At 54.3% G+C, this 26503-nt stretch overlaps 7 protein-coding genes across 7 annotated transcripts; 3 read left to right on the top strand and 4 right to left on the bottom strand.

Moving 5' to 3' along the window:
- Nucleotides 1-496: 496 nt before the first annotated feature.
- BDZ83DRAFT_624565 (uncharacterized protein) lies at nt 497-999 on the top strand. The gene has a single exon (XM_060508450.1). The coding sequence runs from the start codon at nt 583-585 to the stop codon at nt 853-855; it is 273 nt and encodes a 90-aa protein (XP_060363963.1). The 5' UTR covers nt 497-582; the 3' UTR covers nt 856-999.
- A 1413-nt stretch (nt 1000-2412) lies between these two features.
- Nucleotides 2413-2780, bottom strand: BDZ83DRAFT_366999 (uncharacterized protein). Its single transcript, XM_060502617.1, has one exon. The coding sequence runs from the start codon at nt 2687-2689 to the stop codon at nt 2480-2482; it is 210 nt and encodes a 69-aa protein (XP_060363962.1). The 5' UTR covers nt 2690-2780; the 3' UTR covers nt 2413-2479.
- A 3771-nt stretch (nt 2781-6551) lies between these two features.
- Nucleotides 6552-7612, top strand: BDZ83DRAFT_624559 (uncharacterized protein). The gene has a single exon (XM_060508449.1). It carries the CDS (start codon nt 6861-6863, stop codon nt 7566-7568), a length of 708 nt encoding a protein of 235 aa, XP_060363961.1. The 5' UTR covers nt 6552-6860; the 3' UTR covers nt 7569-7612.
- A 1904-nt stretch (nt 7613-9516) lies between these two features.
- On the bottom strand, nt 9517-10526 carry BDZ83DRAFT_579725 (HpcH/HpaI aldolase/citrate lyase family protein; the record flags this gene model as incomplete). Its single annotated transcript, XM_060505277.1, has 2 exons — nt 9517-10433; nt 10481-10526. 2 exons carry the CDS (start codon nt 10524-10526, stop codon nt 9517-9519), a joined length of 963 nt encoding a protein of 320 aa, XP_060363960.1.
- Nucleotides 10527-10938: 412 nt separating this feature from the next.
- Nucleotides 10939-12684, top strand: BDZ83DRAFT_624554 (golgi apparatus membrane protein TVP23). Its single transcript, XM_060508448.1, has 4 exons — nt 10939-11407; nt 11495-11540; nt 11748-12031; nt 12212-12684. Exons 1-4 carry the CDS (start codon nt 11311-11313, stop codon nt 12367-12369), a joined length of 585 nt encoding a protein of 194 aa, XP_060363959.1. The 5' UTR covers nt 10939-11310; the 3' UTR covers nt 12370-12684.
- A 200-nt stretch (nt 12685-12884) lies between these two features.
- On the bottom strand, nt 12885-17296 carry BDZ83DRAFT_366935 (uncharacterized protein). Its single transcript, XM_060502616.1, has 3 exons — nt 17160-17296; nt 16054-17054; nt 12885-15997 (listed from the first exon to the last, which is right to left on the bottom strand). The coding sequence occupies exons 1-3, from the start codon at nt 17188-17190 to the stop codon at nt 13319-13321; spliced, it is 3711 nt and encodes a 1236-aa protein (XP_060363958.1). The 5' UTR covers nt 17191-17296; the 3' UTR covers nt 12885-13318.
- A 1877-nt stretch (nt 17297-19173) lies between these two features.
- BDZ83DRAFT_579794 (uncharacterized protein) lies at nt 19174-23795 on the bottom strand (the record flags this gene model as incomplete). The annotated part of the gene is made up of 3 exons (XM_060505282.1): nt 19174-22914; nt 23023-23180; nt 23297-23795. 3 exons carry the CDS (start codon nt 23793-23795, stop codon nt 19174-19176), a joined length of 4398 nt encoding a protein of 1465 aa, XP_060363957.1.
- Between the last annotated feature and the right edge of the window lie 2708 nt (nt 23796-26503).

The following is a 26503-nucleotide window of genomic DNA, read 5'->3' as shown; positions in this document are numbered from 1 at the left end:
ACCTGGTGGTTGGAATTAGGTGGGCGGTGTTGGTGTTGGTAGTAGGAGTGGTGATTGTGATGACAGACGTCAGGATTGAGACTGGGCTTTGATGGATCGAAAAAAGGAAGGAGGGGGTGAGAAGGAGAAGAGTGAGAAAGGCCACCTTGAGGGGACAGAAAGGAAATGCTGGTTAGCGGGAAATTTCTGAATGGATGGAGGGAAAGGGCGTTGAGGCAGTGCAAAAAGGGCCCCAAGGCAAGGCAGGTAAGGTTTGGTGTGTATGAGTGTGGGAGTGGGAGTGGAAGGCGAGTTGACTGGACAGGAATGGCTGCCGTAAGGCAAGGTAAGGTAAGGAAGGTAAGGTAGGCAGGCGGGGTGGATTGAGTACCAGAGCAGAGCAGAACGGAAGGACTTGGATGGAAAGGTCAGGTAAGGTACTCCGTTACCCGTACTCCGTACTTCGTACCTTACACACAGCAAATGGGAAGAGGCAAGGTAGGAGCGGAACGGGGAACGGGGGGTGAACGGGGGACGGGGGAAGGTGAGGGGCACCAGCAAATGTTGCCTCTTGCTCTTGCTTCCTGAGGTGCAACATTTCGCATGCGAGGTATCCCCATTTGCGGCTTGCCGTCGCTGGTCCTAGCCAAGCACTTGTCTGTTGTCTTCCGTGCTTGTCGTCGCCGCCGCCGGCTGTCTTGCTCGGATTGGGACTGGAAGGCGCCGTGCGGGCACGATGCGAGATGGACAACAGCTCGTGGCGGGAACGTGGAGGGGTCCAACGAGTCGGGGCAAGTGGAGGAGGAGGGGGGGTTCAATTCAATTGACCGACAAGACATCTTGAATGACGGCATGCAAGGTACCTTTCCTCGCTAATGACTATGGCAAGGTACAATGGTAAACGGCAGGGTTGGTTGGTCTCGGCCTGAGGCGACAGAAACGGGCAAAGAGTAACGTGGGAAAGAATTGAAGAAGTACTCCGGAAACAGTTTAAAAATAAAATAAAAAAACGAACCGTATTCGTATACTTGGAAGAGACCGATAGAGAGGAAAAGAGATACAGAGAGCGAGGTAAGAGACGCGTCGAACAACGGAAACATACCTGTTTTTGATTGGATCTCGGCACCCAATATCTCGAGTCGAATTCCTGTGATGCAGTCGAAAATGCGTTGAGAGAAAAGTCGAGAAAGTGGAACAAAGACGCAGTAATATTCTCAGAGTAGGTAAATGGAAAAAGCACAATGCGGGACAAAAGCCGGTAGGAATCTTTTCCCTCTCCTCAATAAGTCAGACCAAGTACCAGATCCCTGACGGTAAGGTAGCAGTAGGCAAGGGGAATGGGGAAGAAAAAAAAAGGGCTTCGGAAGCAGGGACAGGCGCAGGTCACTGTTGGATTCGAATAATCGCGCTTTTCTTTATCGTTCTCTCGTTCCTTTTCCCGCGGTCTTCGGTTTGTCCCCCCTCCATCCCGATTCTGAGGCGCGTCCCTGTACCTCATCTTATATGCGATGGACACAGGATCCGCTGCGACGACTCCAGCAGCGGCGGCGGCGAAAACGAATAGGGATCAGAAGCAGGCCTGGCAGGCCAAGACCAGTGGTATTTTCGATACGTCTGCGATGTGAGCATGACAATATGGAAAACTGACTTGCCTGCGGTGAGGAGGGCATGTAGGTTGGGTACTCACGTATGGTACCTTGCCTCGCCCTGAGAGGTACATGCGTCTTTCTTACAGGCCCGCTTGCTTCCTGGATCATTGCCGCCGCCGCTGCTGTCGCTGTTGCTGCTGGAACGCCGCACACGAGGCAAGGGCCAAGACATCTGGGAGATCTGCCCGGGAAGAGGGACCCATGAAAGTCCATCCATGAACATCTAGTGTGGTGTCAAGGGGAGGGGGGTCCCTAAGAGGGGACCGCCCACATCCCAAATCCGGCTCTTCTGCGCAAGGGGGGGTTGTGGAAGGGAAAAGGGCCCAAGGGCCAACGCCCATCAATGTTTCGACCAGAGCATAAGTGTGGTAGCAGGGTTAGCTTCCCCTCCCAAACAAGCATCAAACAGACGAAAAGCTCACATGTACATCCCCGCGATACTTCTGTCATCCATGACCGTCTTTTCTCTTGCCGCGAGACATACAGCCCAGACGCGGCGCCGCCATTCGCATTCAGTCATTCTGAATCAGTCCAATCCAGCCAAGTGATATGGGATTACCCCCTCGACAGCATGCCGCCCGCCAGACCGTCTTCGGGTGGATGCCTTTTTGCGAAAACAACATATCACAGCTCTTTGGTTTCGATGCTGATACTGTCGTTGGCGCCGCGGGGTCCTGCTGTCGCGGCCTGGCTTCGTGGACGTTGTCGCGTTCCGTAGCACTCCAACTTTGACAACGCAAGACGAGACGCACGCACTTACGCACTCGACCTCCAGGCAGCTGCTCTTCTGAAGCGTTCTGTCCATTCTGTGAGCTTTCGTCCGGGGCTCATGCCCCGTCTGAATATTACCATCACCAAGAGCCAACGGCTTGTCGCTCGATACACACTCCGGTGCCAAGTACCCAGATGTCGAGCAACTCCACTGCTGCCCGTCCTTCGATACGGCTCATCATTGTGCCCAATGTGCTCACACTTGCGGTCGGCCTGACTAACCAAGCGCCTGCAAGTATAGTGGGATGAGATGCAGAGACCAGGACCACGGAAAGCTTCTTAAAACCCATGAACCCAGCTATTGCAGGGTGTGAGCAGGCGAAAAAAGGCTTACTACCGGATCGCAGGCGAGGGGGAAAAGTTCGGCCATGGGAAATCAGCCCATGATGTACGATCTAGCTGCCCCTCCTTGCAGCCAGTCGAGGATTTCGCATCCGCACAGACGCCGGCGCTGTTAGTCTTTGGAGAGCCGCTAGATACAAAGACGATGGTCGAGCCGAAGCTGGCAACGCCGAAGAGGGGCACAATGAGAGGCATAAGATAGACACCGTCGGCAGTCAGCCTGGATTTCTGGAAGTTGGTTGAGAAAGAAGAGGGAGGACAGTCGACAGGGTGGTATCCTGACAGCAGAAACAGATTGGCATCTGCGTCCGCCATGACTGCTGGTCGTGCTGGAAACACCTGCGAGGGACGACAGGCTTGGCCTGGTCACTTGGGGACACACTGGACCAAGAGTGACATTCCTATTCGACCCCACACTTTGCACAGCCTCCTTCGACCATGCCCAGTTTGAAGCAAGATGAACATCTTGGAGCTGCAACATCGTTCTCCAGCGTCCACCTTCTCCTGAAAGTGGAGTCATCTAGTGTTGCACCTCGCTGCAGAGCCTGCAGAACCGGTTCTCGACTCGGCTTGCATTCCCAGATGTGCGGCGTGACGGGCTCCGGGAGGCGGCCAATTCTGACTGATGCTCGAATGTGCGTCCCTATCCGTTTGATCTCGCCCGACCAGCATATTGCGACATTCGCCGCACCCGTGCCGTCGCCGCTGCCCTTGCTACGTCTTAGCGCAATCGACCATCCGTTTGCTGGCATGTTGGTGCCATGCGGCTGGCGACTGTGAATGCGGCCTTTATCCCACGCAGGCGGCAGGTGTCCCAGAGAAAGCCTGGATGACTTCGATCGTCTTCTCAATCGTCAAACTTGTCCATGGGTGGTGTCGGCCTGTAGTCCGTCCCTGGCTTGTCGTCCAATGCACTCCAGGGATCCAGCCATTTGCTCTCGTCACGCTACCCTCGTCAACCTCGGCTCGCCGTTCCGTCGTGACCTTGGCTTAGATGATTCTTTCTCATGCGCAGATATGTGACCAAGCAGTTTCCTGAGACGAGAATTCCTTTGCCGGCATTAACTACTCATGCGAGGCGACACGCGAAGCAGTCCGTCCTGGGAGAGCTCCAGGGCCAGCAGCTAACAAGAAGTCGGTAAGCAACCTCTTTTTGGCGCGCAAAACGCTCAATGCCGTCGTCCTTGAGGCTCCACTCCCCGCGAGGCACTGACCAGCGAGAGGCCCATGTGCAACCTTTTCGATGTGGGTGAATTTGGTGAAGTTGTGAAGTCAACCTCTTAATGTGGATGCATCTTGTGGTCCAAGTTCTCCATGCTTGTGGAGCTGGTCGATCCAGTGGAGACGTCGACGGCCGTCACCCCCTCTGTCGTATCGTCAACTTGGTTTGGCCATGACTGCCCCTCCCCCAAGTCACGCACGGCGCACAAACAACCCCTCAACTCTCCTCGACGTTCGACCTCGAGACATTCGGGACGTTTGGTACCTATTCGCCCGACAATTGCCCGTTTTGTGCGACGCGACATCGAAAAACCAGACAACCCTGAGCCGCTCCCCAGCCGCCAGCGCAACAGCGACCAGTAGCAATACGCCTTGGCGACGTCGAGCTCAATATTAGTCGCCGTCCTTGCGACTCAGGCTTTCAGCTTCGTTTCATCATCAACAATCGAACAACGCCGTCCTGGAAGAGTTTCGATGTCAACTGTATGATGTGTCGCAACATAGTGTCGACGGCTAGAGAACTCCATCAGTAGGGTCTAAAGTGGTGGAACCTTTAAACTACGTATCCATGGAAGTATAGCCGCCGTCATATGTCGCATGGGCCAGCGATTATGGGGGCCTTCAAATCAGAGATGGAGGGGCAACTTGGCCTCCGGAATGCCACCAGCAGGAAACCTAATGCGCATGTCCGCGACCCAGCCGGGAATACCAAGGTTTGGGGATGGCTCCATGCTCCGGCACCGTTTCGATTTTCACACCGCTTGGTCGCTGCTTTCATGATGAACTTTTGGCTTTCGCAAGTTGAGTAGAGCTAGTTAATAGACGCATGGCATACAGTCGTACGCTGGCTCGATGCGGACAGGGCTGGCGGTTGAAAGGAGCACGGGGTTGTTCTCTGGGGATCCCAGTGACATCCGAAACTGCCAGGGACCGTCTATAATTAAAAGGTCTTGACCGGACGGCGATGAAACTTGCTGCGCCTTCTTCAAGGTCCACATCCTGATTTTTGGTCGCAAAAGCAAAGAGCTTATTAGGGCCAGCGTCGTTATCGACACATTTGGGCAACTTGAGATACCGTTGCGCAATGACCTGTCCAGGGGGAGCTCTTGTAGCCACGTGCGTCGTCACGGACGATACGACCCTACGAAATGTCTCTTGAGCTGATCACCAAAGCTACTTGCATCCGGCTGCATGCGACTTCTTGGTTGCCCGATTCCCCGTCGATTCGGCATTGTCGCCCAGAAACTCTCAAAGAGGAGGCAGGATTGGCGACATAGAGCCCGGAGACAGTGTTATAGCTTCGGTAATCTCTGGCAGACTTGTGCTCCGCATCCTTTCAAACTCATGTGAGTAATGCAGGCACAGCTTCTTGCCGCCCTATTTGCATCGCTGTGAAGTGGATTTGTTGGCGGACCAGACGTGGAAAACGTGCGAGGTTCGTTGTGGCATATTTCGCGGCCACGGGCACAGAAGCCTACATGTCCAGCTGTCAAGCATCTGTCAGGACGGGTCGAGAGCGGTACGGCTTCCCCCATCGCCAAGGTGGTGCTATCAATAGAACTCGGCCGGGTTTTCGATACAGGGCATGTTCCGTCTCTACAGGGCCATGTCTTGGCATTCTGAGACAGCCGCAACTTGAGGTTCGCGTCGACTGCATATCAAGTGCGCCGGCCAGCCGGTGATGGTTGTCGTCTGACCCAAGAAAACAAGGCGGAATGGATATGGTGTCATGGTGCCCGACGATGCCCTCCACGCGGGGTTTCGCGCAGTGAGCTGTGCCAACTTGTCCCACCTGCCACCGTGGGTGCGTCGAATCACGGCTTGGCCAGAATCAGAGCCTGGTTCGAGCCATGACCTGCTTGGCCGTATTCGTATGAACAAGTTGCAGGTTCTAGGAGTTTTCCCAGCGTCGTGGGCAGGCGCTCATTTTCTCTTCAGCTCACTTGCCTTACACACTGGCATCATAGGCAGTGCGGGTTTCGCGCTCGAGGTTGGCCTCTCATGGTTTATCTGAAGGACATAGTTCAAGTTGGTTCCAAGGTCGGCGGCAAATCTCCCTCGCAGACCTGGTAGCAAATCACCGAGATGAGAAAGCTTGCAATGCTCTGGAAGGCGTTTGTGCAGAGGTGAAAAGCTACTCGACAACGTGGGCCTGGACGGGACTGCACCTATTAGCGAATACTCTTTCCGAATGATAGCTGATGTCAGCAGATCTACCGTTGAAAAGCTCGCATGCTAAGTGGCACCAGGTCGATTGGCTCGGCGGAAACAATGGTCTCTCGGTTGTGTGCGAAAAAGATATTGCATGGAGAGCTTGGAGACTAGAACCGACAGTCTTCAAATTTCGAGTGAGGTTGAATCCGGCCCACTTTCATCTACGTAAGATAGGTACCTTAATTAATGGAAGGTATTACCGTACGTCAGATCAGGATGGAAGGACCTTGGCCTTTGGGCTAGAGCCTAGAGCTTTCGTGCTTGCCCTATCTGGTTTGCACAGCAATCTTAGCGCCGAATATCAAGTAAACAGTTCCTTCCCATGTGGGAACATCAGTCGACCTCCACATTGACTTTAACCTGCCTTACGTGGGCGAGGAATCTTATCCTTCGCCTTGCAACAGAAACGGAGGAAGGACCGAGTGAATTCGGGACTGGGAGAAGAGATTTCATTCTCAGGGTAAGGGGTGTTGATATCTTTCACACAATGTGGATAGCTATTGCCGCCTGTAGGCCGATTTCGGCTTCCCCAAGAACGTGCTTTCTAGGGAGATGTTTGGCGTCGGGCTCAACCTTCAAGGCTGGAAACCTCCAGACTACATGTACCCGCCATAATTTGCTCTTTTGAAGTTCTTTAAACAGCCAGTCTCTATGAGCTCCAAGGCTGCGTGAAAACAAAGCACGATGGACAGTCGTGCGGCCAAGGATCATCAACTGGACCTGCATCGCCGCCAGTACCGTCGCTCTGGTGACAGACACGTCACAACAAGGCACACACAACTTGTAGAACCATGGACAAGCCTTTCTAGGTCGAGAAGGGTGGATCAGGCGCCGGAAAACGATTTACTCCAAGCCGCAAGAAGTGGCAATGGCATTGTGGAAGACTGGCTTGCCAATGTCAGTCGTCGAGGCGTCGATACTAGAGAGTCTGCAGAACGACTACAATCAAGTCAAGACAAGAGCGGTGCTCAAACTCCAGGATGGAGACCGCACGGGATTTCCTTCCAGGACACTGTTCGAGGTAGTCATAAACGCGCCCTATCACGAGACAGCTCCATCATCCCCGAGCCGATGACGAAGAAAGCCAGGCCATCTCCAGCGTTACCTAGCCATGGCTACATCCATCGCTCTCTCGTTCCACGTGTTACAGACTTTCCCATACCAGCAGATAGTTCTCCGGCCAGATTTGAGAGGCGGACGAGACACAAAACAAGAGAAGATCGTTACGATTCTCGGAAGAAGCCCAAGGAAAAGCGACGCAGGGCCCCTGAGGAGACTGCCACGCGGTCGGAAATAGCGCTGAAGAAGTCAATTTCATCGGGCCGAGACGTCATGAACAGCTTCCAACCCGAAACCGTTCTTAACGACAGACTCACGGTGAGGAAGCATTAGATTTCCGAATAAATCTTTGTTGACGAATATGTAGCTCCAGCCGTGCCTGACCCCAGGCCTCTTTCAAAATGGGCGGGTATCTTCGACAAAGCCTGGTAAGTTGATTGATCTAGACGTTCAGAATGCTCAACTAACTGTATTAGTTGGAGACCTAGCCTACAACTCCATGGGTTCGGTCGAGCAGCCTCAATCACGCGAGCCCTCGTGGCAACGACAGCAGCGCTTAGAAGCCAAAGCCAGACAACGGCGAGAGACTGAGCTGGTGGAAGTATCAGCGTTCCTTCGTCGCAAGAAGACGCCTACAACGGGACACCCAGACACCAGCCGAGAGCGAACTCGTGACGGCTACGAAGGTCAGAAATTGAGTGACAAATTACCTGAGGACGTTCAGGCATGGGGCGATCGTTTGTCAACTAGAAGCATTACGATGTCAGATTCTTTAAGAGACGACCAACGCTACCATATCTACGATAAGACCTACGTCGCGCCAGCTCGACACGTTCGGTCAAGCAGCAGAGCTACGACTTATGTCACTTGGGCCACCGGTGGCAATCATCAAACATCCTTACCATGTAACTCCTTCGACCGACACCACAGTAGTACCCCTGAGCCGATCAGAGAGGCGCTTCGAGAGACTGGTGTATTCGATGGTGCTGGAACAAAAAGGAACACTCATGTCTCGTCAAACGATTCGTGTCGACGTAGGCAAGAAGTGCATCCTGCTGCAGAGTCCAAGAACTTCGAAGCTTCCCTGGAACAGCCGATGATTATTCGATATTTGGACAAGGGAGTCATGACTACAGACGAACCACCACCGTCGCCTAGCATTTTGGAGCAATCCAGGAGTTTGCCGGCCGCTCGCGATTCTTCTGCGCCAGAGAGCACGGCCGATACGAGGGCGGAGGTCTTGGTGGGCTCTGCTGCAGAAAAAGCGCTGAACGAGCCGCCTGGCGGAGATATACCCAAGAACTCCAACGAAGGATCCTGTCGTAAGACTTCCACTCCCACGACGCGAGCATCCACAGCTATGCAAGCATATTTAGTGCCACTTTCCATCGACCTTTCTGTGAAAACGCAAGCAACACCAGAGAATAATTTCCATGAAGCAAAGACGAGCACACCAATCATTACTCAAGCTATTATGTCAGTAGCTGAAGAAAGTGACGTATGTGCTAAGGGTGACGCCGAGCCCGAGCATGAAGCAACTGTTGATCAGCCTGATGGGCAGGTTTTGACGCCAGAACTATCTGCCATGCCTTCAGTGCCTTGCTGGCAACATATAGGAGCCCCAGATACTCAGATTCCGTCTGGAGGGGAAGAAACGAACCGCTCTGCCTTCCCCGAAGAAGAACCACTTGACCACAACCTCTATGATCATCTAACCTACAATATTGATCGCAGGGAAGAAATCTGGCGGCCACGATTGTTTTCACAGGCTACACATCTGGCCAGTCAACCAAGGAAGCCTCATCATGTGTCTCGCCTCCAAATAAATGGTCATGGTCCTATGACCAGATTCAACCCGTCTCAATTTCAACAGTCGGAAAGCGTAATCGATTTCATTGCCCGCGTCGAACAAGAGGTGCTGGGACCTGAGAGCTTAGAATACTTGGACAACTCCCCCGACGAGGCTCACATATGGGGCCATGATGATCCACTCGAGGTGCCTTCAGACACATTCAGAGGGGTTCATTCCCCGATGCCTCGGGATGCGCCTTCGACCAACCAAGCCCTCGCAGATCCCGGCTGGCGACACTTGGTAGACGCATTTGACCAGATGGAAGAGAAGCCGTCTGAGATCAGATATCATAGCGAACGACCCGATCAAAATAATCAATACCGGGTACAGCAACTAGCAAAACAGTCGAAGGACGAAAAGTACGACAAAGACGAAAGGGAGGAAATGCTCGCCTTCTGGCGGCCAAACTACTTTCATTAGCGACATAGTCTACTCAGGCTGCTGGTCCTTCCATTTCGTTCGGAGGCTTGCCACGTCTATATCACATCTTTCTGCTTTGGCAATTATCGCTTTCGCTTTTCCAGTCACCGGTGCGTCGATCATCATACCGTCCAAAGTCCAGGCTCCACGGCCCTCATTGCTAGCTTTCTCGTCTGCGATTGCAACGCGCACTGCCCACTCGACCTCCTTTTCGCCAGGGGCAAACAGTTTCTGGACAAGTTCCACCTGGTTTGGGTGTATACACTGCTTTCCGTTGAAACCCATGGACTTTCCTCCGGTAGACTCCTCTCCCAATCGCTTGAGGCCTTCTTCTCCCTTGTAGGAGGTACAGACAAGGTCGATAGCACTAGGTAAGCTGGCGGCCTTGGCAGCAGTTACAATGGCGGAGCGTGCGTAGAGGAACTCAGTGAGGGATGGCGTTCTGGTCAAAGATAAATCCAGGGCAAAGTCTTCGGCCGCGAAGATGAGACCGCTAAGGTATGGCGAAGCTTTGCAGATTTCCGAAAGGTTCATAACCGAACGTGCAGACTCGATCAAGGCGATGATTTTGATGGGATTTTGTGATGTCGCCGTGTGTCGTTCAGGGGCTACATGACGCAAAACATCGGTAACGTAAGTCAAATCGGCAGCGGAGTTGACCTTGGGAACAACGACAGCATCGATATTTGGGAGCGAGCCTAAAGATGTCAAGTCGTCCAGAGCAAACTTGGTCTCCACTGCATTGATTCGAACAGCCAATTCGGCTATGGAAGACGGCCGCGACTTATGCTTGGTGAGGAAAGACCGCAGCTGCCCTCGAGCCTCTGACTTCAATGAGGGTGTCACGGAGTCCTCAAGATCATATGTCACGTTGTCGGACTTGAGGCCCAGCGACTTGGTCAGCATCTTTTCCGATGACGAGGGCACTAGACTCGTCAGTTTAATTCTAGGTTGTCGGAGTCGCTGTAATCACCATAAAGCAACGCCCGGCGGACAATTGAAGAGGACCTTGCCGCCATGATGGATAGATCGTCGGATGCAATGCTACACCTTGAGATTGTGTAAGCCGTAGCCTATCACTCTTGAATTGATTAGAAAATTGGTTGAAGCAATGAATGATCGCTTCTGATTTTGATTGAGGTGATTGGTAAGTCTAGACACGACGAGAGTCTCGCAGCTCTTGAATCTCTGGCGCAAGCAGGTTGATGTTATTTTAAGGACCAATACTCGGTAACTCGAGTTCGGAACGGCTAGCTGGAGTCGGCTACTTGGATGCTACCCGCACATGGCAGTGAAGCTGGGGTGCATCTGATGATGTAATGCGAGCACTGGTCGGGACCTGTCATTTCTGCCGGGCCAGACCGCCAATGGACCCCTGGACATCGGAAGCGCTAAGAATGAGGTGGATCCCACGCACCAGCCGGCCCCATGGCGGAATAATTCAGCCTCCACCCGCCGAACAGCTTACCGTAGCTTCAACGGGTCCAGGCCAGTGGACGCGCCTGGGAGGACAGCCAAGCTGGAATCCACGCCTGCCCTGCGGCTCGCGCATTACGACAGCTGTACCGTAATGAGTTTCTGGCACTTTTTTCGAACAGTGCATCCCTCTCGTCCCCTCGACTGTCATCGGAACCACGACATGCGCACGACGACGAAGACTAAGCCAAGCCCCTGATTGCGTCGATATCACCTCCCATTGACCGAAAACCGAAATTGAGCAATTGAAGTTGCAAAGATACGATACCTGCCTAGTGTGACGGACCCCCATCGCAACGAACGATCGTCTTAGTCGAGACGCCCGAGATGGAATCCCAACAGCAGCAGGATGCGCCGGGCTCCTTGAGCTGGCGGTTGAGCTCGCATCCCATCACCCTCTTGACCTTTCTTGCATTTCGGATATGTTAGTTACCCACCAAGCTTCTAGATTCCTTTTTACTGCCTTGGTTTTTACTGGAACCTTGACTGACATGCTCTTGTGCTGGAACAGCAAGTGTACTCGTGTACTTCCTCGGTCTGTGGATCATCAGAAGCATGTACGTCGTCGCCAAGCTCCTCCTCACTTCTCGAACCTCGAAACGAAACCAATCCTACAAAGCACCTCGACCTCGTCGAGCCGTTGTCTTCATCCATCAAACATGCCTGGGCCAAGATACTCACGTGCCCACACCCACGGCGCTCGTCGCAACAAACACTATCCCTACGTTTGTCTGCTCCGTTTGCTAACCATACTTCCTCCTCAGGATCATGATCTTCATCATCACCATCCTCCTCCTCGCCGCCGACTTCTACTACCTCAAGAACATTGCCGGCCGCCGACTCGTGGGACTGCGGTGGTGGAACGAGGTGGACGTGCAGACGGGCGACTCGCAGTGGGTCTTTGAGAGCAGCGAGCCCGGCACCAAGACGATCAACCCGACCGACAGCCGCTTCTTCTGGCTCGCGCTCTACGTCCAGCCCGTCCTCTGGATCCTGCTCGCCGTCTTTGCGCTCGTGAGGTTGCAGTTCCTATGGCTGCCGCTCGTTGGTGAGTTTGCCTTTCCTCGAGACATTTCTCTGCCTGATCCCTCGTCATCCCTTGGGATGATGGGGGGTAAAGGTTGTTCTTCTACAGCCTTCGTTGCGATGATTCCAGAGTTCTTCCCGGGAGAAAACAATGTCTCGATACTGGAGCAAATCGTTGCTAACTCTGTGGTGTGTCCTGCAGTCATCGCCTTGGTCCTGACCATCATGAACGCCATGGCCTTTTCGAGATGCGACAAGTTCAGCCACGCGTCCAACATGGCCGGAAGTGCCCTGTACTCTGGCGGTCTGGCGGGAAGCATCGCAACCGGCATGGTCGGCCGACTCTTCAACCGCGGTTAAAGTCATATAAACCCCCTTTGGGGTCGAGAGCACAATCCTTGGGGCAGGGAGAGGGTGTTGTTGGAGCAAGGGCTCAAAGACAAAGCACAGCCCGTTTTCGCCGCAAGGCCCGGACGAAAAGTGGGTGAGGTTTGTGATATTGCTATACCCAGCTGTATACTAGACATGTAAGCATGACCCGGAAGGTGTTTTTCAAACGATCAAAGGCTTTTTCTGTTTCTATTCTTTGAAAATTGCAGCATTGTGTGTGTGTGTGTGTGTGTGTTTGTGTTTGTGCTGTGAACGGTTCCTTGATTCTGTGAGGCAAAGTGCAACCTCTCTCTGCCTTGCAGCTTTCTGGTAACGTTGATGAATCACAAAGATGTTCATAGCCAAGGAACTTCCGTGCAATGAACCTCAAGTCACCATGACCAAATGTGTGTTGATTCACGGCTCAGCTCCAACAGTTTACATGCAAAGTACCAACCTCACTAGTCCATGGGCAAAGAGATCCCAAGGGAATGAACACCCGTAGGTCGTGGTAATGCTGATTTATTGTATTTCTTCATGAGTTTTGTTTTCTTCATACTTCATCTACTCTAACCCGCTGTCCCTTTTATCGCTTTTCTTCTCTCATGCCAAGCAACACCATAAGCCTCCGCCGCAGCAGTCCAAGCTGGAAGAAAGAGGACTATTGACGCTGCGGGGCTTTTGCCGTTAAGCATATATAGAAACAAGCGCTTGTTTATAAATCGCCAACAGAGACAGGAAGAGGCGCCTATAACAAATAACGCTATCCAGAACCCTCACCAAGTCATTTCTATTCATCTTCGCCAACCTGACTGAATTCTTGCGATGACTCAAACTTGATGTCGACGTCGTTCTCGCCCATGTCGAACAACAAGTCTGCCGGTATCTGCCGGGCACCATAGCCTGGATCACTAGAATTCTCTTCGTTCTCGAGAGACTCCTAATTCTTCGGACTGCTGCTCGCCTGGTCTCCCAACGGCGACGGTACACCGCCGCCGCCAGGCGTCTGGCCCCTAAGCGCAGTAGCAGCCGGCGCACTCGCGGGACTCCCCCGCCTCGAAACCTGGTTCCTAAGCGCGACATAACGATGCGCCTCGAGTCTCTTCTCCTCAAAAGCGCGGCTACGCTCGCGCTCCCTCTCGATGTTCTGCTTGCGTTCCGCAAACTCCCTGTCAACCTCGGCAAGCTTGGCATTCTTCTCCGCCGAAGTCTTGAGCTTCCTCTCGTACCGCCCGCAGACCTCGTCCACTCTACGCGCAGTCGACGGGGGCACGAGCTTGGGCGGCACATCATCGGGTCGACGGCGGGCAGAGTCGCCGTAGAAGCAGCGGAAAGTAACCTTGGTCTGGCTCGTCGTGTCGGCGGCGGTGCCCCAGACTACAATCTCATCGCCATCATAGAGCTGGACCCAGTTCTTGGATGGGCCGGCTGGGTTCTTGCAGTCGTGAGACATGAGCAGAACTCCGTTGAGAAGGACGCCATTTGTCGCCTTTGTGGACAGATAAAAGGCGAATCCTTTGCCGTCGAGACTCTTATCCCAAGGATGCTTGGTGACGTCTTTGGAGGGATCATGGCCGTCTTTCCATAACAGAATTTTGAGAGCGTACTTAGGCACCCGAATCTCCGTCTTCTGCTCGTAAATCACCGTGTTGGTCGGCCCACGTCCCCAAGACAGCAGTGAACTGGTCATGGGGACCGAAATGTCAGAGACCACTGACCCGGGGGCTGACTCCAAGACAGCGACGGCACGTTTCGGCCCATCGTCAGAAACAGGTACTATTATCTTCTGTGTGTCTGGAGGAAGGGTGTCTGGTAGCGAATCTTCCTCTTCTTCTTCTTCTTCTGGAGGTGCTGTCGCAGGAACATCCCATTCTGCACCCTCCACCAATTTCCTGTCGTCTCGCTTTAGTAAACCTCGATTCGTGTCGTCGATTGTAGATTGTTCTTCGGCGTGCATGGCGGGGACACCATTGCTTGGCGGAAAGTACTTGAAGGCAAGCTCCCATAATGGAGTCATTCCCGGACCAAACTCCTCTCCCCGGCTTTGAGCTGCCTTTTTGAACGTTTCGTATTGCAGTTGGGTCATCTCGGGATAGCGGAGATGCCATGTTTCGACATTGTTCTTCCAAAAATTCATCTTGTTGAATGGCCCGTCTATCTGGCGTCCAGACTCCAACCTCTTAATCTGCGGTACTGACGCGAGCAGGTTGAATTCCTCCATTTGCTTCTCCGCCAACGCGTCGAGGTTGCCCTCCGATTTCAGGCGCTTGAAGATTGGCTTTTCACGCGGCCGCGGTTCGAATTCGTCGCTTGTATCGAATGATGGCGGCTTCCGTTTGCTGGCGGTGAAGAATGAGCCGTTGACTTGACTAACGTCCGCCGACTTCATCTGGATATCGCTACCGAAATCGGTCGCCCCTAGACTTTGAGACGCAACGTTTTCAACCAGACTTCGAAGTTGATCCGCGGACTGGCCTTTGGCCGATGAAATGGACAATCGGACTCCGCCGCTGCTGTGTGACTTCTTGCCGATAATTGTCGAAACGTCACCGGAGTCGCAGCTATCTAGTATTTCCGTCTCTACACTCTCGTTGCCGAGAACGCCTGAGTCAGCCACTGGCAGGTTTAGTCGATTTGCCGGTATCGCTCCCTTACTCCCCACCGCAGACATGTTCACCTCTCCAAACAGTCTCGGACCAGCACCCTGTCCACGAGGGCCGAATGTGCCGTTCTCCTTTTCTGAGTCTTCCTCGAGAAAGTCGTTGACTATATCATCATCCACCTCGTCCTCCAGTGGTAATTCTGTATCAGGCAGATACCTTGACTGCCCTTCTTCCAGACTGAGTTGGGACGCGTTGACCTGCAGCTCTTCATCCTCGTCGGTGATTTCGTCAAAGGACTGGTCGTAGTTCGTCACAGATCTTAGCCTGTATGGTCCTAACCAGGGATGTGACTGAAGGTCGCGGACAGTCGCTCGGCATTCTGGCCGTTTCTCGAGCATGTAGCACAGAAACTCAATGCCTTGCCTGGAAACGTTCTGTCGCACCAAAGGGACCGTATTAAGGGGCACCGTCATGATGGTATGCAGCAGCTCCGAGTAACTGACACCGTTGTTGACTGGGTACGGGGGGCGGCCTGTCAACGCATAGAAGAGCACGCCACCGAGCGACCAGACATCAACGGCGTGGTCGTATCGCTGTCCAACCGCCGCGCGCTTAGCTCTATTACGAGGGTGTCGGCGGCCGTCGTCGTCGTACTCGGCATACTCCGAGTATACCTCGGGCGCGCAATACAACAGCGTTCCACAAAATGTTCGGAGGAAGGTTTGTTCGTTATCGACCATCTTGGAGAGGCCAAAGTCGGTCAGTTTCACCTCGAAAGGGTCCAGCGATGAGATGAGGATATTGTCTGGCTTGACATCTCGATGCGTAATGTGATTTTCGTGCAAATGCGCCAAAGCACTCAGCAGCTGGGCTGCCATCTGCTTGACGTTAATCTCATTCAGACAGCCTCGGCCGCTGATGAGCTTTCCCAGGTCACCACCTCCGACGTACTCCATGATGATGATGAAAAGACGATTGTCCCAATCGAGATGCTCGATGTAGCGTACAATGTTCGGCTATTTGGAGTTAGAGGGGCTCAACGTAAGAAAAGGTGACGCATTGTAGAACTTACGTGCTGAACCTTTTGCATGATTCTCATCTCATTTTCCACCTTTTGGTCCAGAACACCGTTTTTGATGAACCGCCTCTTCTCTAGTTCTTTGGCGGCGTATGGGACACCGTCGAACTTGGACGTGACCTTGTACACGACCGCAAAGGCTCCCTTGCCGATCTGGCTGACACGGTTGTACCTACCGGATCCGTCCCAGTCTCTCGGAAACCGGTCGACGTTATCTTGCGTGGTTCCGGACGGCAGCGCTATCCGCCGTGTAGTCGCCGTCTGCGGTCTTCTAGGGGCCGAGAACAAGTCGACATGCCCACCAGGACCCGGCACCAATGTCTCGTTGACGTCCGACGCGCGCAACCCTTCCATCTTAGCAAAGTATCGCTGGAGTTTAATGTTGTACGCCCTTTCGTAATCACCCACTCGCTTCGGCATCCTGACCATGAACTCGAGGTCGTGCTGCTCGTTGTGCATCAGCACCTTGATCTTAGAACCGTGACTGAGCACCCTCTTCATGTCGCACTTCTCGTTGGGGCTCTTAGGCTTCGACCGCAGCAGCACCTGGTCGACAAAGGTCCCGTTGGTTGATTTATCCTCGAGCATGACCACACCGTACTCATTAACATAGATGCGAAAGTGAACGTTGCTCAGGCGTTTCATAGGGTCCTTGAGAAAGCAAATATCGCACCGAGCCCCATTCCTGCCAAACAGGAAACCGCGAAGGGGATCCTTGGTCTCGGCCGACAACCTCAGTATGATGGCATGTTCGACGCTGGGCGGCGTCAGCTGGAATTGGTCGGCCGTGTCTTCCCTTTCGTAGTCGGGCTCAACGGCATCCGCTTCCGCCCTGCCGACGACATGAGGCGAGCGTTCCCTTGCTATGCGTTCTACTTCGCCTCGGGCAGATTTAGTGTGAGGGTAGAGGAGGCAGACAATGTCGGATATGTCTTCGTCGGAGAAGCCCGAGTTCTGCTTGCCTATGCGGCGCGGATCAAGAACATTCTGGGTAGCTGAGTGGCGAAGAGGGGAAAAGGGTCAGCGTCCTGGTCTATTGGGTGTACGGCGACGACTTGCTCGGGGCTCAAGATGGGATGAAATGAAGGGGCATGGCATACCTTGGGTGGGCTGCGACCCATCACCCTCCATTGGGACCACCGGAGAGGATCGAAGCTGGTCAAGCTCGTCTAGGCTGCCGTCGTCGACCGCAGGCTTGGGTTGACGGACGGCCGGCGCTGGAGGGGCGTCGGTCGAGATGCGCGGCCAGGAAAGATGGTTTCGCAGCTGGAAAGGAGAAGCTGGCGATGCATTTACTGAATGTGGGCGAATGAAACGGTAATCGATGTTGGGATTATAGAACGATGTCGATGTTGAAGGATGTCAAGCAAGTCTGTACTATTTGCGCCGTAGGCTTTAAGGGGGAAAGCGTGGACTCGATGGTTCGCAAGGGCGCCTCGTTTCTCGACGTTCGATGTAGGGGGGATGGTGGTAATGGTGGTTGTGGTTGGGTATATGTTCGTCGTGGGTATGCGCGTCGTTCGCCAGGAAGTTGAGAAATTCGGAGGAGGCAACCCCCCAAAAAAGATGTTGGTGTACCTTGCCTTTGCCTTATTGCGCTGTAATCGATAATGCGATGGGCGAGGTGGAGGGGTTGTCGTATGCAAAGTCGATCCCCGGTCACCCGGCAACGTCGTATCTCTTTATAAATCAAGGATGCGAGGACGTCATGACCAGCCCAAACAGGTACACGCAAAGGAGGAGTATTAATGATCAGAGTGACTGGGCAAGCAATCACGTGCGGAAACCGTAATTGGGAAACAAGTGGAAAAGAAGGGCAATAACAATTGAAAGTGTCAACTTTAGGCAGCGCGTGGTGCTTTCCAGACAGCCCAACGCGTTGCAAGTCAGATGATGCAAACTCCCCTGGACCCGCGAGGCGTAGGTGGGCATGCGCGTGAGCGTGAGGCGTGGACTCGACCCTCGATAACACGAAAAAAAAAATGTCTCTGATTTTGGAAAGATGCGACGAGCCACTGGCTGGGGGTGGCCCTCCCGCCGCCCGGGGGCGTTGAGGGGTCCTGGTCCCGTCCCGTCAGGTCCTGTGTAATCAGTGGCCACGAGGCAGCAAAAGCACCCGCAGCCGCTGTCAGCCAGTCGCACTTGGACCTTGCAGTCTCCACTAAAAAGTATACAGTCAGTCAAGGTACCTACTCTGACTTACACGGTAAGGTAGCTGCCACCAAGACGCGCCAAAAGACGTGACAGTCAGGAGAACCCAAAGCCAGAACGCGGCGACGTGACGGCTGAGGGATCGCGGGCCATTCGCACAATAGCTACTCCGTACCTAGTTGAAGTGGCGATAAACCGAGGTAGGTACAGATACAGATACAGATACAGATACACAAGCGTGAGCCCCGGGCAGTTCGAATTGAGTTGTGCTGGTGGCCGCATCTCCTGGTGGCCGCATCTCCCCGACCAGCCACCTTCATAAATGCCTAATCTCTGAATAGCCACCTCCGAATTGCATAGGTAGGTACTCACGACGAGTGAAGTCTTGTGTGGGAAACATCTTCACCAACCTCACATGTCTGCCTAACAAGGGAGGAACTTGCCTCGCCGATTCGGGTCTGATGTTACCCGTGCGCAGGCTTCAGGGCTTACTTCCAAATGTTCATCACAACCGCATGCCCATAGGGTACCTAGTTCACCATCTTGCGGCGATCAATCTCGACAAACTGCAACCTCAAACTCAGGCTCTAGGCAACACCAGGCAAATCTTAGAAAATCTCGTCGTCTTGTTATGCTAATTCTTTCTCATCATTAATGTTCGGCCGTCTCTGCTAGTCATCAATGCCAACCGTCGGCCATGCTATTACCCAGCCTCTACTCAACAAAAGAAAGTTCCAAATGCTTGTCCTGTCTTGGACCCAAAGCTACAACCGACTTTGCTATGGTTGTAGTTACGTCTCTCCAAACGCCTTCCATGTGGCCGTTTCCAGATGATATTACACTCTTCCAAGACTGGAGCACATTGCCCCCCGTCTGCTGGTATCTACTCAATCAACAAAAACCAAACTTCGTCTTCTCTCCCTCCGCCTCCGTCATCTCATTGATCCTTCCTCATTCGCCTTTCTAAAACGCTTGTCCCTGGTATGTCGCCGGGTAGGCTTGTCCTCGTCCACCCTGACGAGGGCCCGGGGAGTACTGTCCCTGTTGCTGCTGCTGTTGCTGCACGAATCTGGGATCCATCATTTGAGGTCCGGGTGACTGACGACCCTGGCGCATGGCCATCGGGTTGGCATAAGAACCTCCCTGGATGTATCCGCCTCCTTGGCCACCGAAGTTGCTGACTGCGCCTCCGTAAGTGCTGGCCGCGCCGCCGCCGTAGTTGCTCGCGGGTCCGTAGCTGCTGCCCTGAGCATAGCCGAAGTTCTGCGCCGGCCCGGTTGCGTATCCGTTGGGTTGCCCTCTTGGCTGACCCATTTGGCCCATTTGTCCCATTTGACCCATCTGGCCCATCTGGCTCATTTGGCCAACAGACATATTGCTCTGAGTGTACATGCCCTGGGGGACCATTACTTGAGGAGACATGGGCTGCTGTTGCTGGGCGTACATCTGTTGCTGTTGGTAGACCTGCTGTTGCTGCTGACGTTGAAGCTGTTGCTGGTAGACCATAGCTTGTTGCTGCTGGCGCTGGTTGATCGCTTGCTGCACCGCCTGCGTGTTCATACCCTGCTTGGCCCGCTGTCTCTCCTGCTCACGCGCGTGGATCGCGCCCACCAAGCCGGCTCCCTGCTGCTGCTGGTTTGCATTACGGTTGCCGGCCATCGTGATGAGCGGCGAGCCCGTCATGCGGGCGACGTGCTCCTGTTCGCGTGCCGACAGGTGAGATGATACCTCGCCGCTGCTAGTCATGTCGAGAACGGCGTTGGCGCCACGGGAGCCGGGACGTTGCAGGAGATCTGCCGAGCTGCTGCGGGAGTGACGGGCAAGCATCTCTTGAGAGCCGCTTCGGGTCATGGCGGGGGTTGGGGTCATCGATCGCATAGTAAGAATGTTGCCAGAGGGCGTCCTGTTGTGGGCGTACATGGGAGCAGCCGGTTGGGCCGCGCGCTGCTGGACAAACTGTTCCGCGCTCATGCCTGGACCACTAGGAACAGCGGCAGCGCCAGGTTGCCAGGCAACCTTCCTGACCGTGTCCTCAGACTCTTGGCGGTTGTGGCTGGGGTCATTGCCAGTAGGAGACTTCATCGCCGCCGGGGAGAAAGGTCGCTGAGGGCCGGGCATGGCTTGATAGGTCATGGGCGTAGGTGTCTTGTTTCTTGCGGGCTGATTGGCTCCGTAGTTGACGGTAGGCCCGAAGTTGACATTAGGAATGGCGAACTCTCCATTGTCAGAGTCGGACCCGCCCACAGTCTTCAGAACGCCTGCTCTGGGCCGCTCAAACGACTTTTGAGAGCGCTGTGTCTCACTCGACTTGCGACTGGCGTAGTCTGGGCTCGCAGTTGACGATGCGTCGTCGTAATAGCTGGCATCGCTCCTCTGCGTCTGAGCTCTGTTGATCTGCTGCTCAGGGACCGGTGTACGCTGTCTGGGATCGCGGGGTTGGATTTGCTGGAATCCCGCTTGATCGATCATGTTATTGCCCCAACTGCCACCACTGGAGGCCGAGATAGGTGTCTGTTGCTGAGGGCTTCTCAAGCTGTCCGATCGAGCCGGCAACGGTTTGCGCTGGAAGGCGGGGTTCGTGTCGATTCCGGGGAGCGGGACACCGCGGCCCTGAGCTCGAGGGTCTCTACCGTGAGGAGGTGGCGGGGGCCCCATCGCCTGGGGGTTCATGCCGCGGTTTCGCATTTCCGGAGTGGGCACTCGGCCTGGTCCTCCCAAGGGGGGAGTCCTTGTGCCATCGGGTCGAGAAAAGTTGTTGAATGACGGCTGAGGACGGATCTGCTGGGGTTGCCCCTCAACTGGGCTTCTCATCTGCTCAAGGCCTTCCAAGTGTTCAGGAGGGGGAGGGGGTCTCGCATCTTGAGGACCTCGACCTTGAGGATTAGGAGGTAAGGGTCCCTGGGGGTGAGGGCTAGGGGGGCCGAACGACTGCTGGGCAAGGGGCGATCGGGAACGCTTCTGGTTCATGGGCGGAATAGGGGGCGGGAGGCCACCGGAGGGAGGAGGGGTTTGGTTAGGGGTCAGAGCTTCACGAGACATAGTATCGTTAGCAGTGCCTCCTATGTGGTGGTCGGGATAAGCTTGAGGATGTACCAAAGGACCAGATGGCGCAGCATCCTCCCCACTCCTCCGCTCAGACGACGCATCAGATGGGCTATCGGGGGGAATCACGAATCCTCCTGCCTTCGTCAACTGGGAAAGGGTAGTGTTTGACAATCGAGTAGTAGCCCTGCGAAGATCTGGAGAGTGGTAAGGCTTGCCTGCAGGCTTGGAGTTAGGACCGTAGTTAAATGCAGGAGGAGCGGCAACAGGCTCTGGAGACTCCATCTGGCGCACAGTTCCCTCAATCTCTCGCACCGGTGTGCTCCGAGCTGTGTCTTCTTCAGAACTCTGGGTTCCTGAGCGAAGGATACCTCTCGCAGGAGGCGGGCCTCGTGCTGGTGAGGGGCCTCTGGCTGGCGAGCGTGCAGGGGAGTTGTTGTAGGAGTTGCTGTATGAGCTATCGTAGCCACGGTCCTCAGGGCGCTGGGGTGTGTGACCAAGCAGATGAGGGTCTGAAGAGTTGCGCGCATGGTTGGCCTTGTTCATGATACCAGCCAGTGCAGGAGGTGCACGAGAAGTGGTGACAGGCGTACTCTCTGAGCGGTTGGGAGTGCCCAGTGACATGGATCGAGAAGACCGGTTTGAGATGGCATCAGATGCAAAGCCAACTCTAGGCTTGGCCGGCACAGGGCTGGAGGTGCCATTGCCGAAGCTGAGACGGTTGCTCTTCTTGCTTCCACTTCTTTGACGCATGGCTTGGGACTCATCCATCGCATTCATTCGCTTACCAGTGAGCTCCTTGAGCTTCTTTCTCCAATCACGTTCCGACCAACTTGAGCTGCCTTCTTCCAAGATCAATCCAGAAACGTCAAGAATCTCGAGGTAACCGTATCTGCGGTGCTTTGGCATGGCAAACATGAGTGATCTCGGGTCGAGGACACTGGCCACGAGTCTGCCGGGGCGGCCGTAGAGGCAGAAGGTATCCCAGGTAGGGAAGAGGAAGCGCAGCAGCATCTCGAAGCCGCTGACGGCAGGGTGAGTTTCGGGCATGATGAAGACGAAACCCTCGGTGGACGACGGCGGGTCAGAGTGGATGGTGATGTTTCCCTCAATCTTAAGGAGCGTTGATGCATCAATCAGCGACTTGGCCTGCGGGTAGATGGCGTAGGAAGAGTAGGCATCAGTAATGGTGGCAATGGGGCGAGCCTTCTTTTGCTTCTTGCCGTCCTTTTTGGTATCGTAGAACTTGATGTCTCCCTTGAGAATCGGCGTGGAACGATCGTAAGGCGACTTTTTGCGCATCTCCTTCTGTGCCTTTGCATACTCCTTCTCGTCGGGAGGAGAAATGACACACCAGCACCGTCTCCAGGGGACTCCGGCACCGAAGCGCACACGCACCCATTCCTCGGTCTTGAACTTCTGTCTATCCATGATGAGGTTAATGTTATTGAGTGACTTGCCCTTGCCGGCGATCAAGGCACCGGTGTAAGCCTCCTGCAGCGTTGAGTGCTCGTACATAGCGAGCCTGATGCCAGCAGTCCATTGGATTAATGAATGGTGCGAGTTGAAGTGCAGCAGATAACGGTTTCTGCCGGCAGTTGAGATGCTGAGGATGTTCTGCAGCGGCTGTTCGTCATTCGATCGTGTCGGTAGGGATTCGATCTATACGCCAAGGGCATGGTAAATTAGCACTCGATCGACCCCGCGCAACGTCGTACCTGCCAATGCTGCTAAATCTGGCTGAGGCACGGCAATCGGGGCTCGACATACCATTTTGATCGAAGCGTCAGTCAAGTTGATGAATTTGGGGAGGATCTCGCCGTCCTCGCCGGCGGCATCGAGCTCTGCTGCGTCCCATAGTGACAATACGGTTCCGACAAGCTGAGCGAAGCACTCAGTCCAGGTGCGGTCAGGATTGGGCTTGCCCTCTGTACATTTGGTCAGTGATCGGGTCCGAGTGTAATGCGCGTCACCACCGCCAGCTAAGGTAGCTGCAGACGCAAAGGTAAAATTCAAGACACTAGGGGAAAAGAATAAAACTCACGTGTGTTTTGGTCGTCCAACTTTAGGAAATAGCCCTCCTGGTACAGCTTGTTCGCATGGCTGTTCAGGAAAGTGAAGATGGGCTGGAGCTCAGGAATGGTATCTTCGTTGATATCCATGAGGGGCGGCTGGTACGGCATTACCATCGAAAGTGGGCGGGAGGAGCTGCGTTGGCGGCCAGTGACGGATCTGGGGCTATTTACGGGCGAGCTGTTGGCAGTTCCGTTGGCAGGCGATGACGCATATTCGGACGGTGGACGCGCGGGCGAAGTAGGGGTTGCGGGGCGCTGGCCAAAACTGGCGGGCGGTTCTGGAAAGGGTTCTGTCTTTTGGGATTGAGATTGTTGACGTTGATGTTGTGCTGTTGGTGGATTTGAAGTCGGATGTGACTTGAGGTTGTATGGAGGAAAAGGTGTCGCCGCGTCGGGGGGAGGTGACGAATTTGGAGTTGGCTGGTTTGTCTTGCTGCCGTCCCTCGAAGTGGCAGAAAATTGGGACATGAATGAGAGGACTGTGGTGCCCACGGAAGCGGATTTGGTCAGCATGGTTGCGCGCGCGTCTCTTCTGTCTTTCTCTCCTTCCAAATCCACCCAGCTACACCTCAGTGATACCAAATACAGGCAATTAAAAAAATCAAAGCCACTGGGTCATAAAAAAGTAACAATATCGCCCTGGTACCCGACTAATTGGCCAGGACCACCAACTGGCCGGGGGTGAGCGGATGTGAGGGGGATTGCGAAGGGAGGAGCGCAAGGGGAGGAGGGGGGTCCCCGGCGGGACGAGCGAGGAGGACGACGGATGGTGAGGATGGCCGAGCAGGGCGATACTGGGGCGGACGGGTAGCGGCAGGGAAGGTGATTGTAAAGGAAGAGTAGAAGATTAATGGCGAGGACGAGTATCCGTACGGATGGTGAAGGACGAGACTGGGTTCAGGATTCTGGTGATGCAAAGCCATCCAGGACCGGCTGAGGACAGAAAACAAGGCCGGGCAAGGGTATTTGATGTAAATGCCGCCAAACAACAGCATTGCGCAGTAAAAGGGATATTGGGCATAGTAGGATTGGGATGCACGCCAGCAACACGCGCCAGCGCGCAACCGAAAAAGCCTCCTACGCATGATGGCCCGGTGCAAACCTGCAAGGACTGGCTGGGCTGGGCTGGGCTGGGAAACTTGGGAAGGGGGTGTGCCAACTGCAGCAACCTGCGCTAAGAAGGCTAAGGAGATGGGAACTTGGGAAGACTATGCGATGAGCTGGAAGAAGGGAATGTGGGAGCACGAACCTCGATTACGGCCCATCTTTGCGAATTCGCTCGACGTTTTGCCAAGCCAGCAACCATGCAACCAAATTACTGAGAGACAACCACTTGCGCCGTGCGCGACCAAGATTGGTCTTGGATGAGCAGGACAAGCCTAACAAGGCCCCCTCTAGCCCGTCGAGACGAGGATGTGAGGAATGGGCAGAGATGCGATTGCGCGGGAGGGATTCGGGGATTCGAGGGTTTCGGAATTGACAGCTTCGGCCCTGGGACTAGCGCAATTCTTCTGAATGCTTCGGTAGGGGGGGCGTTACGAATCGGGGTGAGTGAGAGACCGAAGGGTCGTTCGTTGGATTCGTGGATCTCTCCGGCTTTACGATTATCGTGTGGTGGTAGTGGATGCGATGCGACGAGCTGTACGCAGTACGCAGTGCTGTATCCGTACGTTTACGGGTGACTCGGCGGGCGGGATGGAGGGAGGTTGCGCAAGTCTGTAAGGTAATCTTAAGATCCGACTGACCGACGAAGCACACACTTGTTTGCGCAGCGAGCACAAAAAGGTGGAATTAATATAGATGATGGAACGAATGAAGGAACCCAGGCGAAAAAGTAACCAAGTTTCGGGACGGGCAGCGATTAGTATTCGGCCATTGAGATCTTCTTCGGCTTCCGTCAGTGTATGTATGTATGTACGTATGTATGTATGTACGTGTCTCAGGCCGTCGATGGAGTAAGGTAGGTACTAAGAGCTGTTGGTGTTAGAGGGAGGTTATGTTGAGATTCGAGATGACGCGAGACGATCCGAGGAGTAGGACAACCAGAAATCGGAAACCAAGGAAAACAGAAAGAAAAAGGAAACTTTGAAAAGGTAGGAGAATCCCCGAGATGATGTATGAATCCGTACCCGAGCGAGTATGGAGTGAGTGTCAAGGTAAGGTATGGATGGATGGACGGAGAGCATGGAGCGCATGGAAACGACGGGAACGTGTCAAAAAAGAGACCCCCAAGCACGAGGCGTACCTTACCGCAGTACTCTGAGGGGTACTCTGAGAGGCACTCTGAAGAGGTGTACGAAGTACGGGAGTACCTCCGGGAGTACGGGGAGTGTGGTAGGTAAGGTACGTACGGAGGCGCATTATGCAACAAGAAGTAGCAACACCGCCTACTTCTGCGACCTGCAACCTGCGACCAGCTACTTGCTACTTGATACTTGCTGTTTCCTCGCTCTTCTTTCGTACTCCGTCACCGTCACCGTCACCGTCACTCAGGTCAGTTACTGCATTGCAGTAAGGTAGCAGCAGTTTGGCAGGTGGTCCCAGGTCAGCTCAAGGTCCCGGTCAAGCAGAAACCAGACCAGAAAGATCAGCTCAAAGGCAAGGCAAGACGAGGCGAGGCACAGCAAGGCAAAGGCAAAGGCAAAGGCGAAAGGCACGGCCACAGGTGACCCCAGAGCCAGAGGTCTCCAACAGGCTCAAGACTCTCATTCGAACCAGGTTCAGCAGGTAGATTAAGGTGCGGTGAATTGTACTTTGTAACTCTGTGAATAAAGCCCCGGAACATTTGAGTAAACCGTGTATCCGTACGCAGTAGTAAAAGAGTGCCGCGGCGGTAACAGGGCTAGACCCGTTCCAAGCCAATCCACGACCAGCAACACACCAAGGCCCTCCCCCGGGAACAAGAGCCCGAACGACGTAATGGCGTTATGCCGGGGGGTCTGCTGTGCTGTCTACCTTGGCCTTGGTCTTTTCTCTACCGTCCTTGCGTACGCACAGGCTCTGGCGGTCGCTCGGGCTGGGCTGGGTGGCCGTGAGTGATCTCGACAACGATGATGATGATGTTGATGACTCTGTCTCTCCCACTACTCTTTCGGTGTTGGCGGTGCTTAGTCTCCCCCGACAAGCGCCGCACTATCTGGTTGTGGACTGTCACTACCGTCATCTGTGAGGTGGGA

This window comes from Colletotrichum acutatum (genome assembly GCF_030867785.1).
Source record: "Colletotrichum acutatum strain CBS 112980 chromosome Unknown BDZ83scaffold_58, whole genome shotgun sequence".
NCBI lineage: Eukaryota > Fungi > Ascomycota > Sordariomycetes > Glomerellales > Glomerellaceae > Colletotrichum > Colletotrichum acutatum.
Note: the sequence above shows the minus strand (reverse complement) of the source record. Positions and strands in the feature narration are given on the sequence as shown.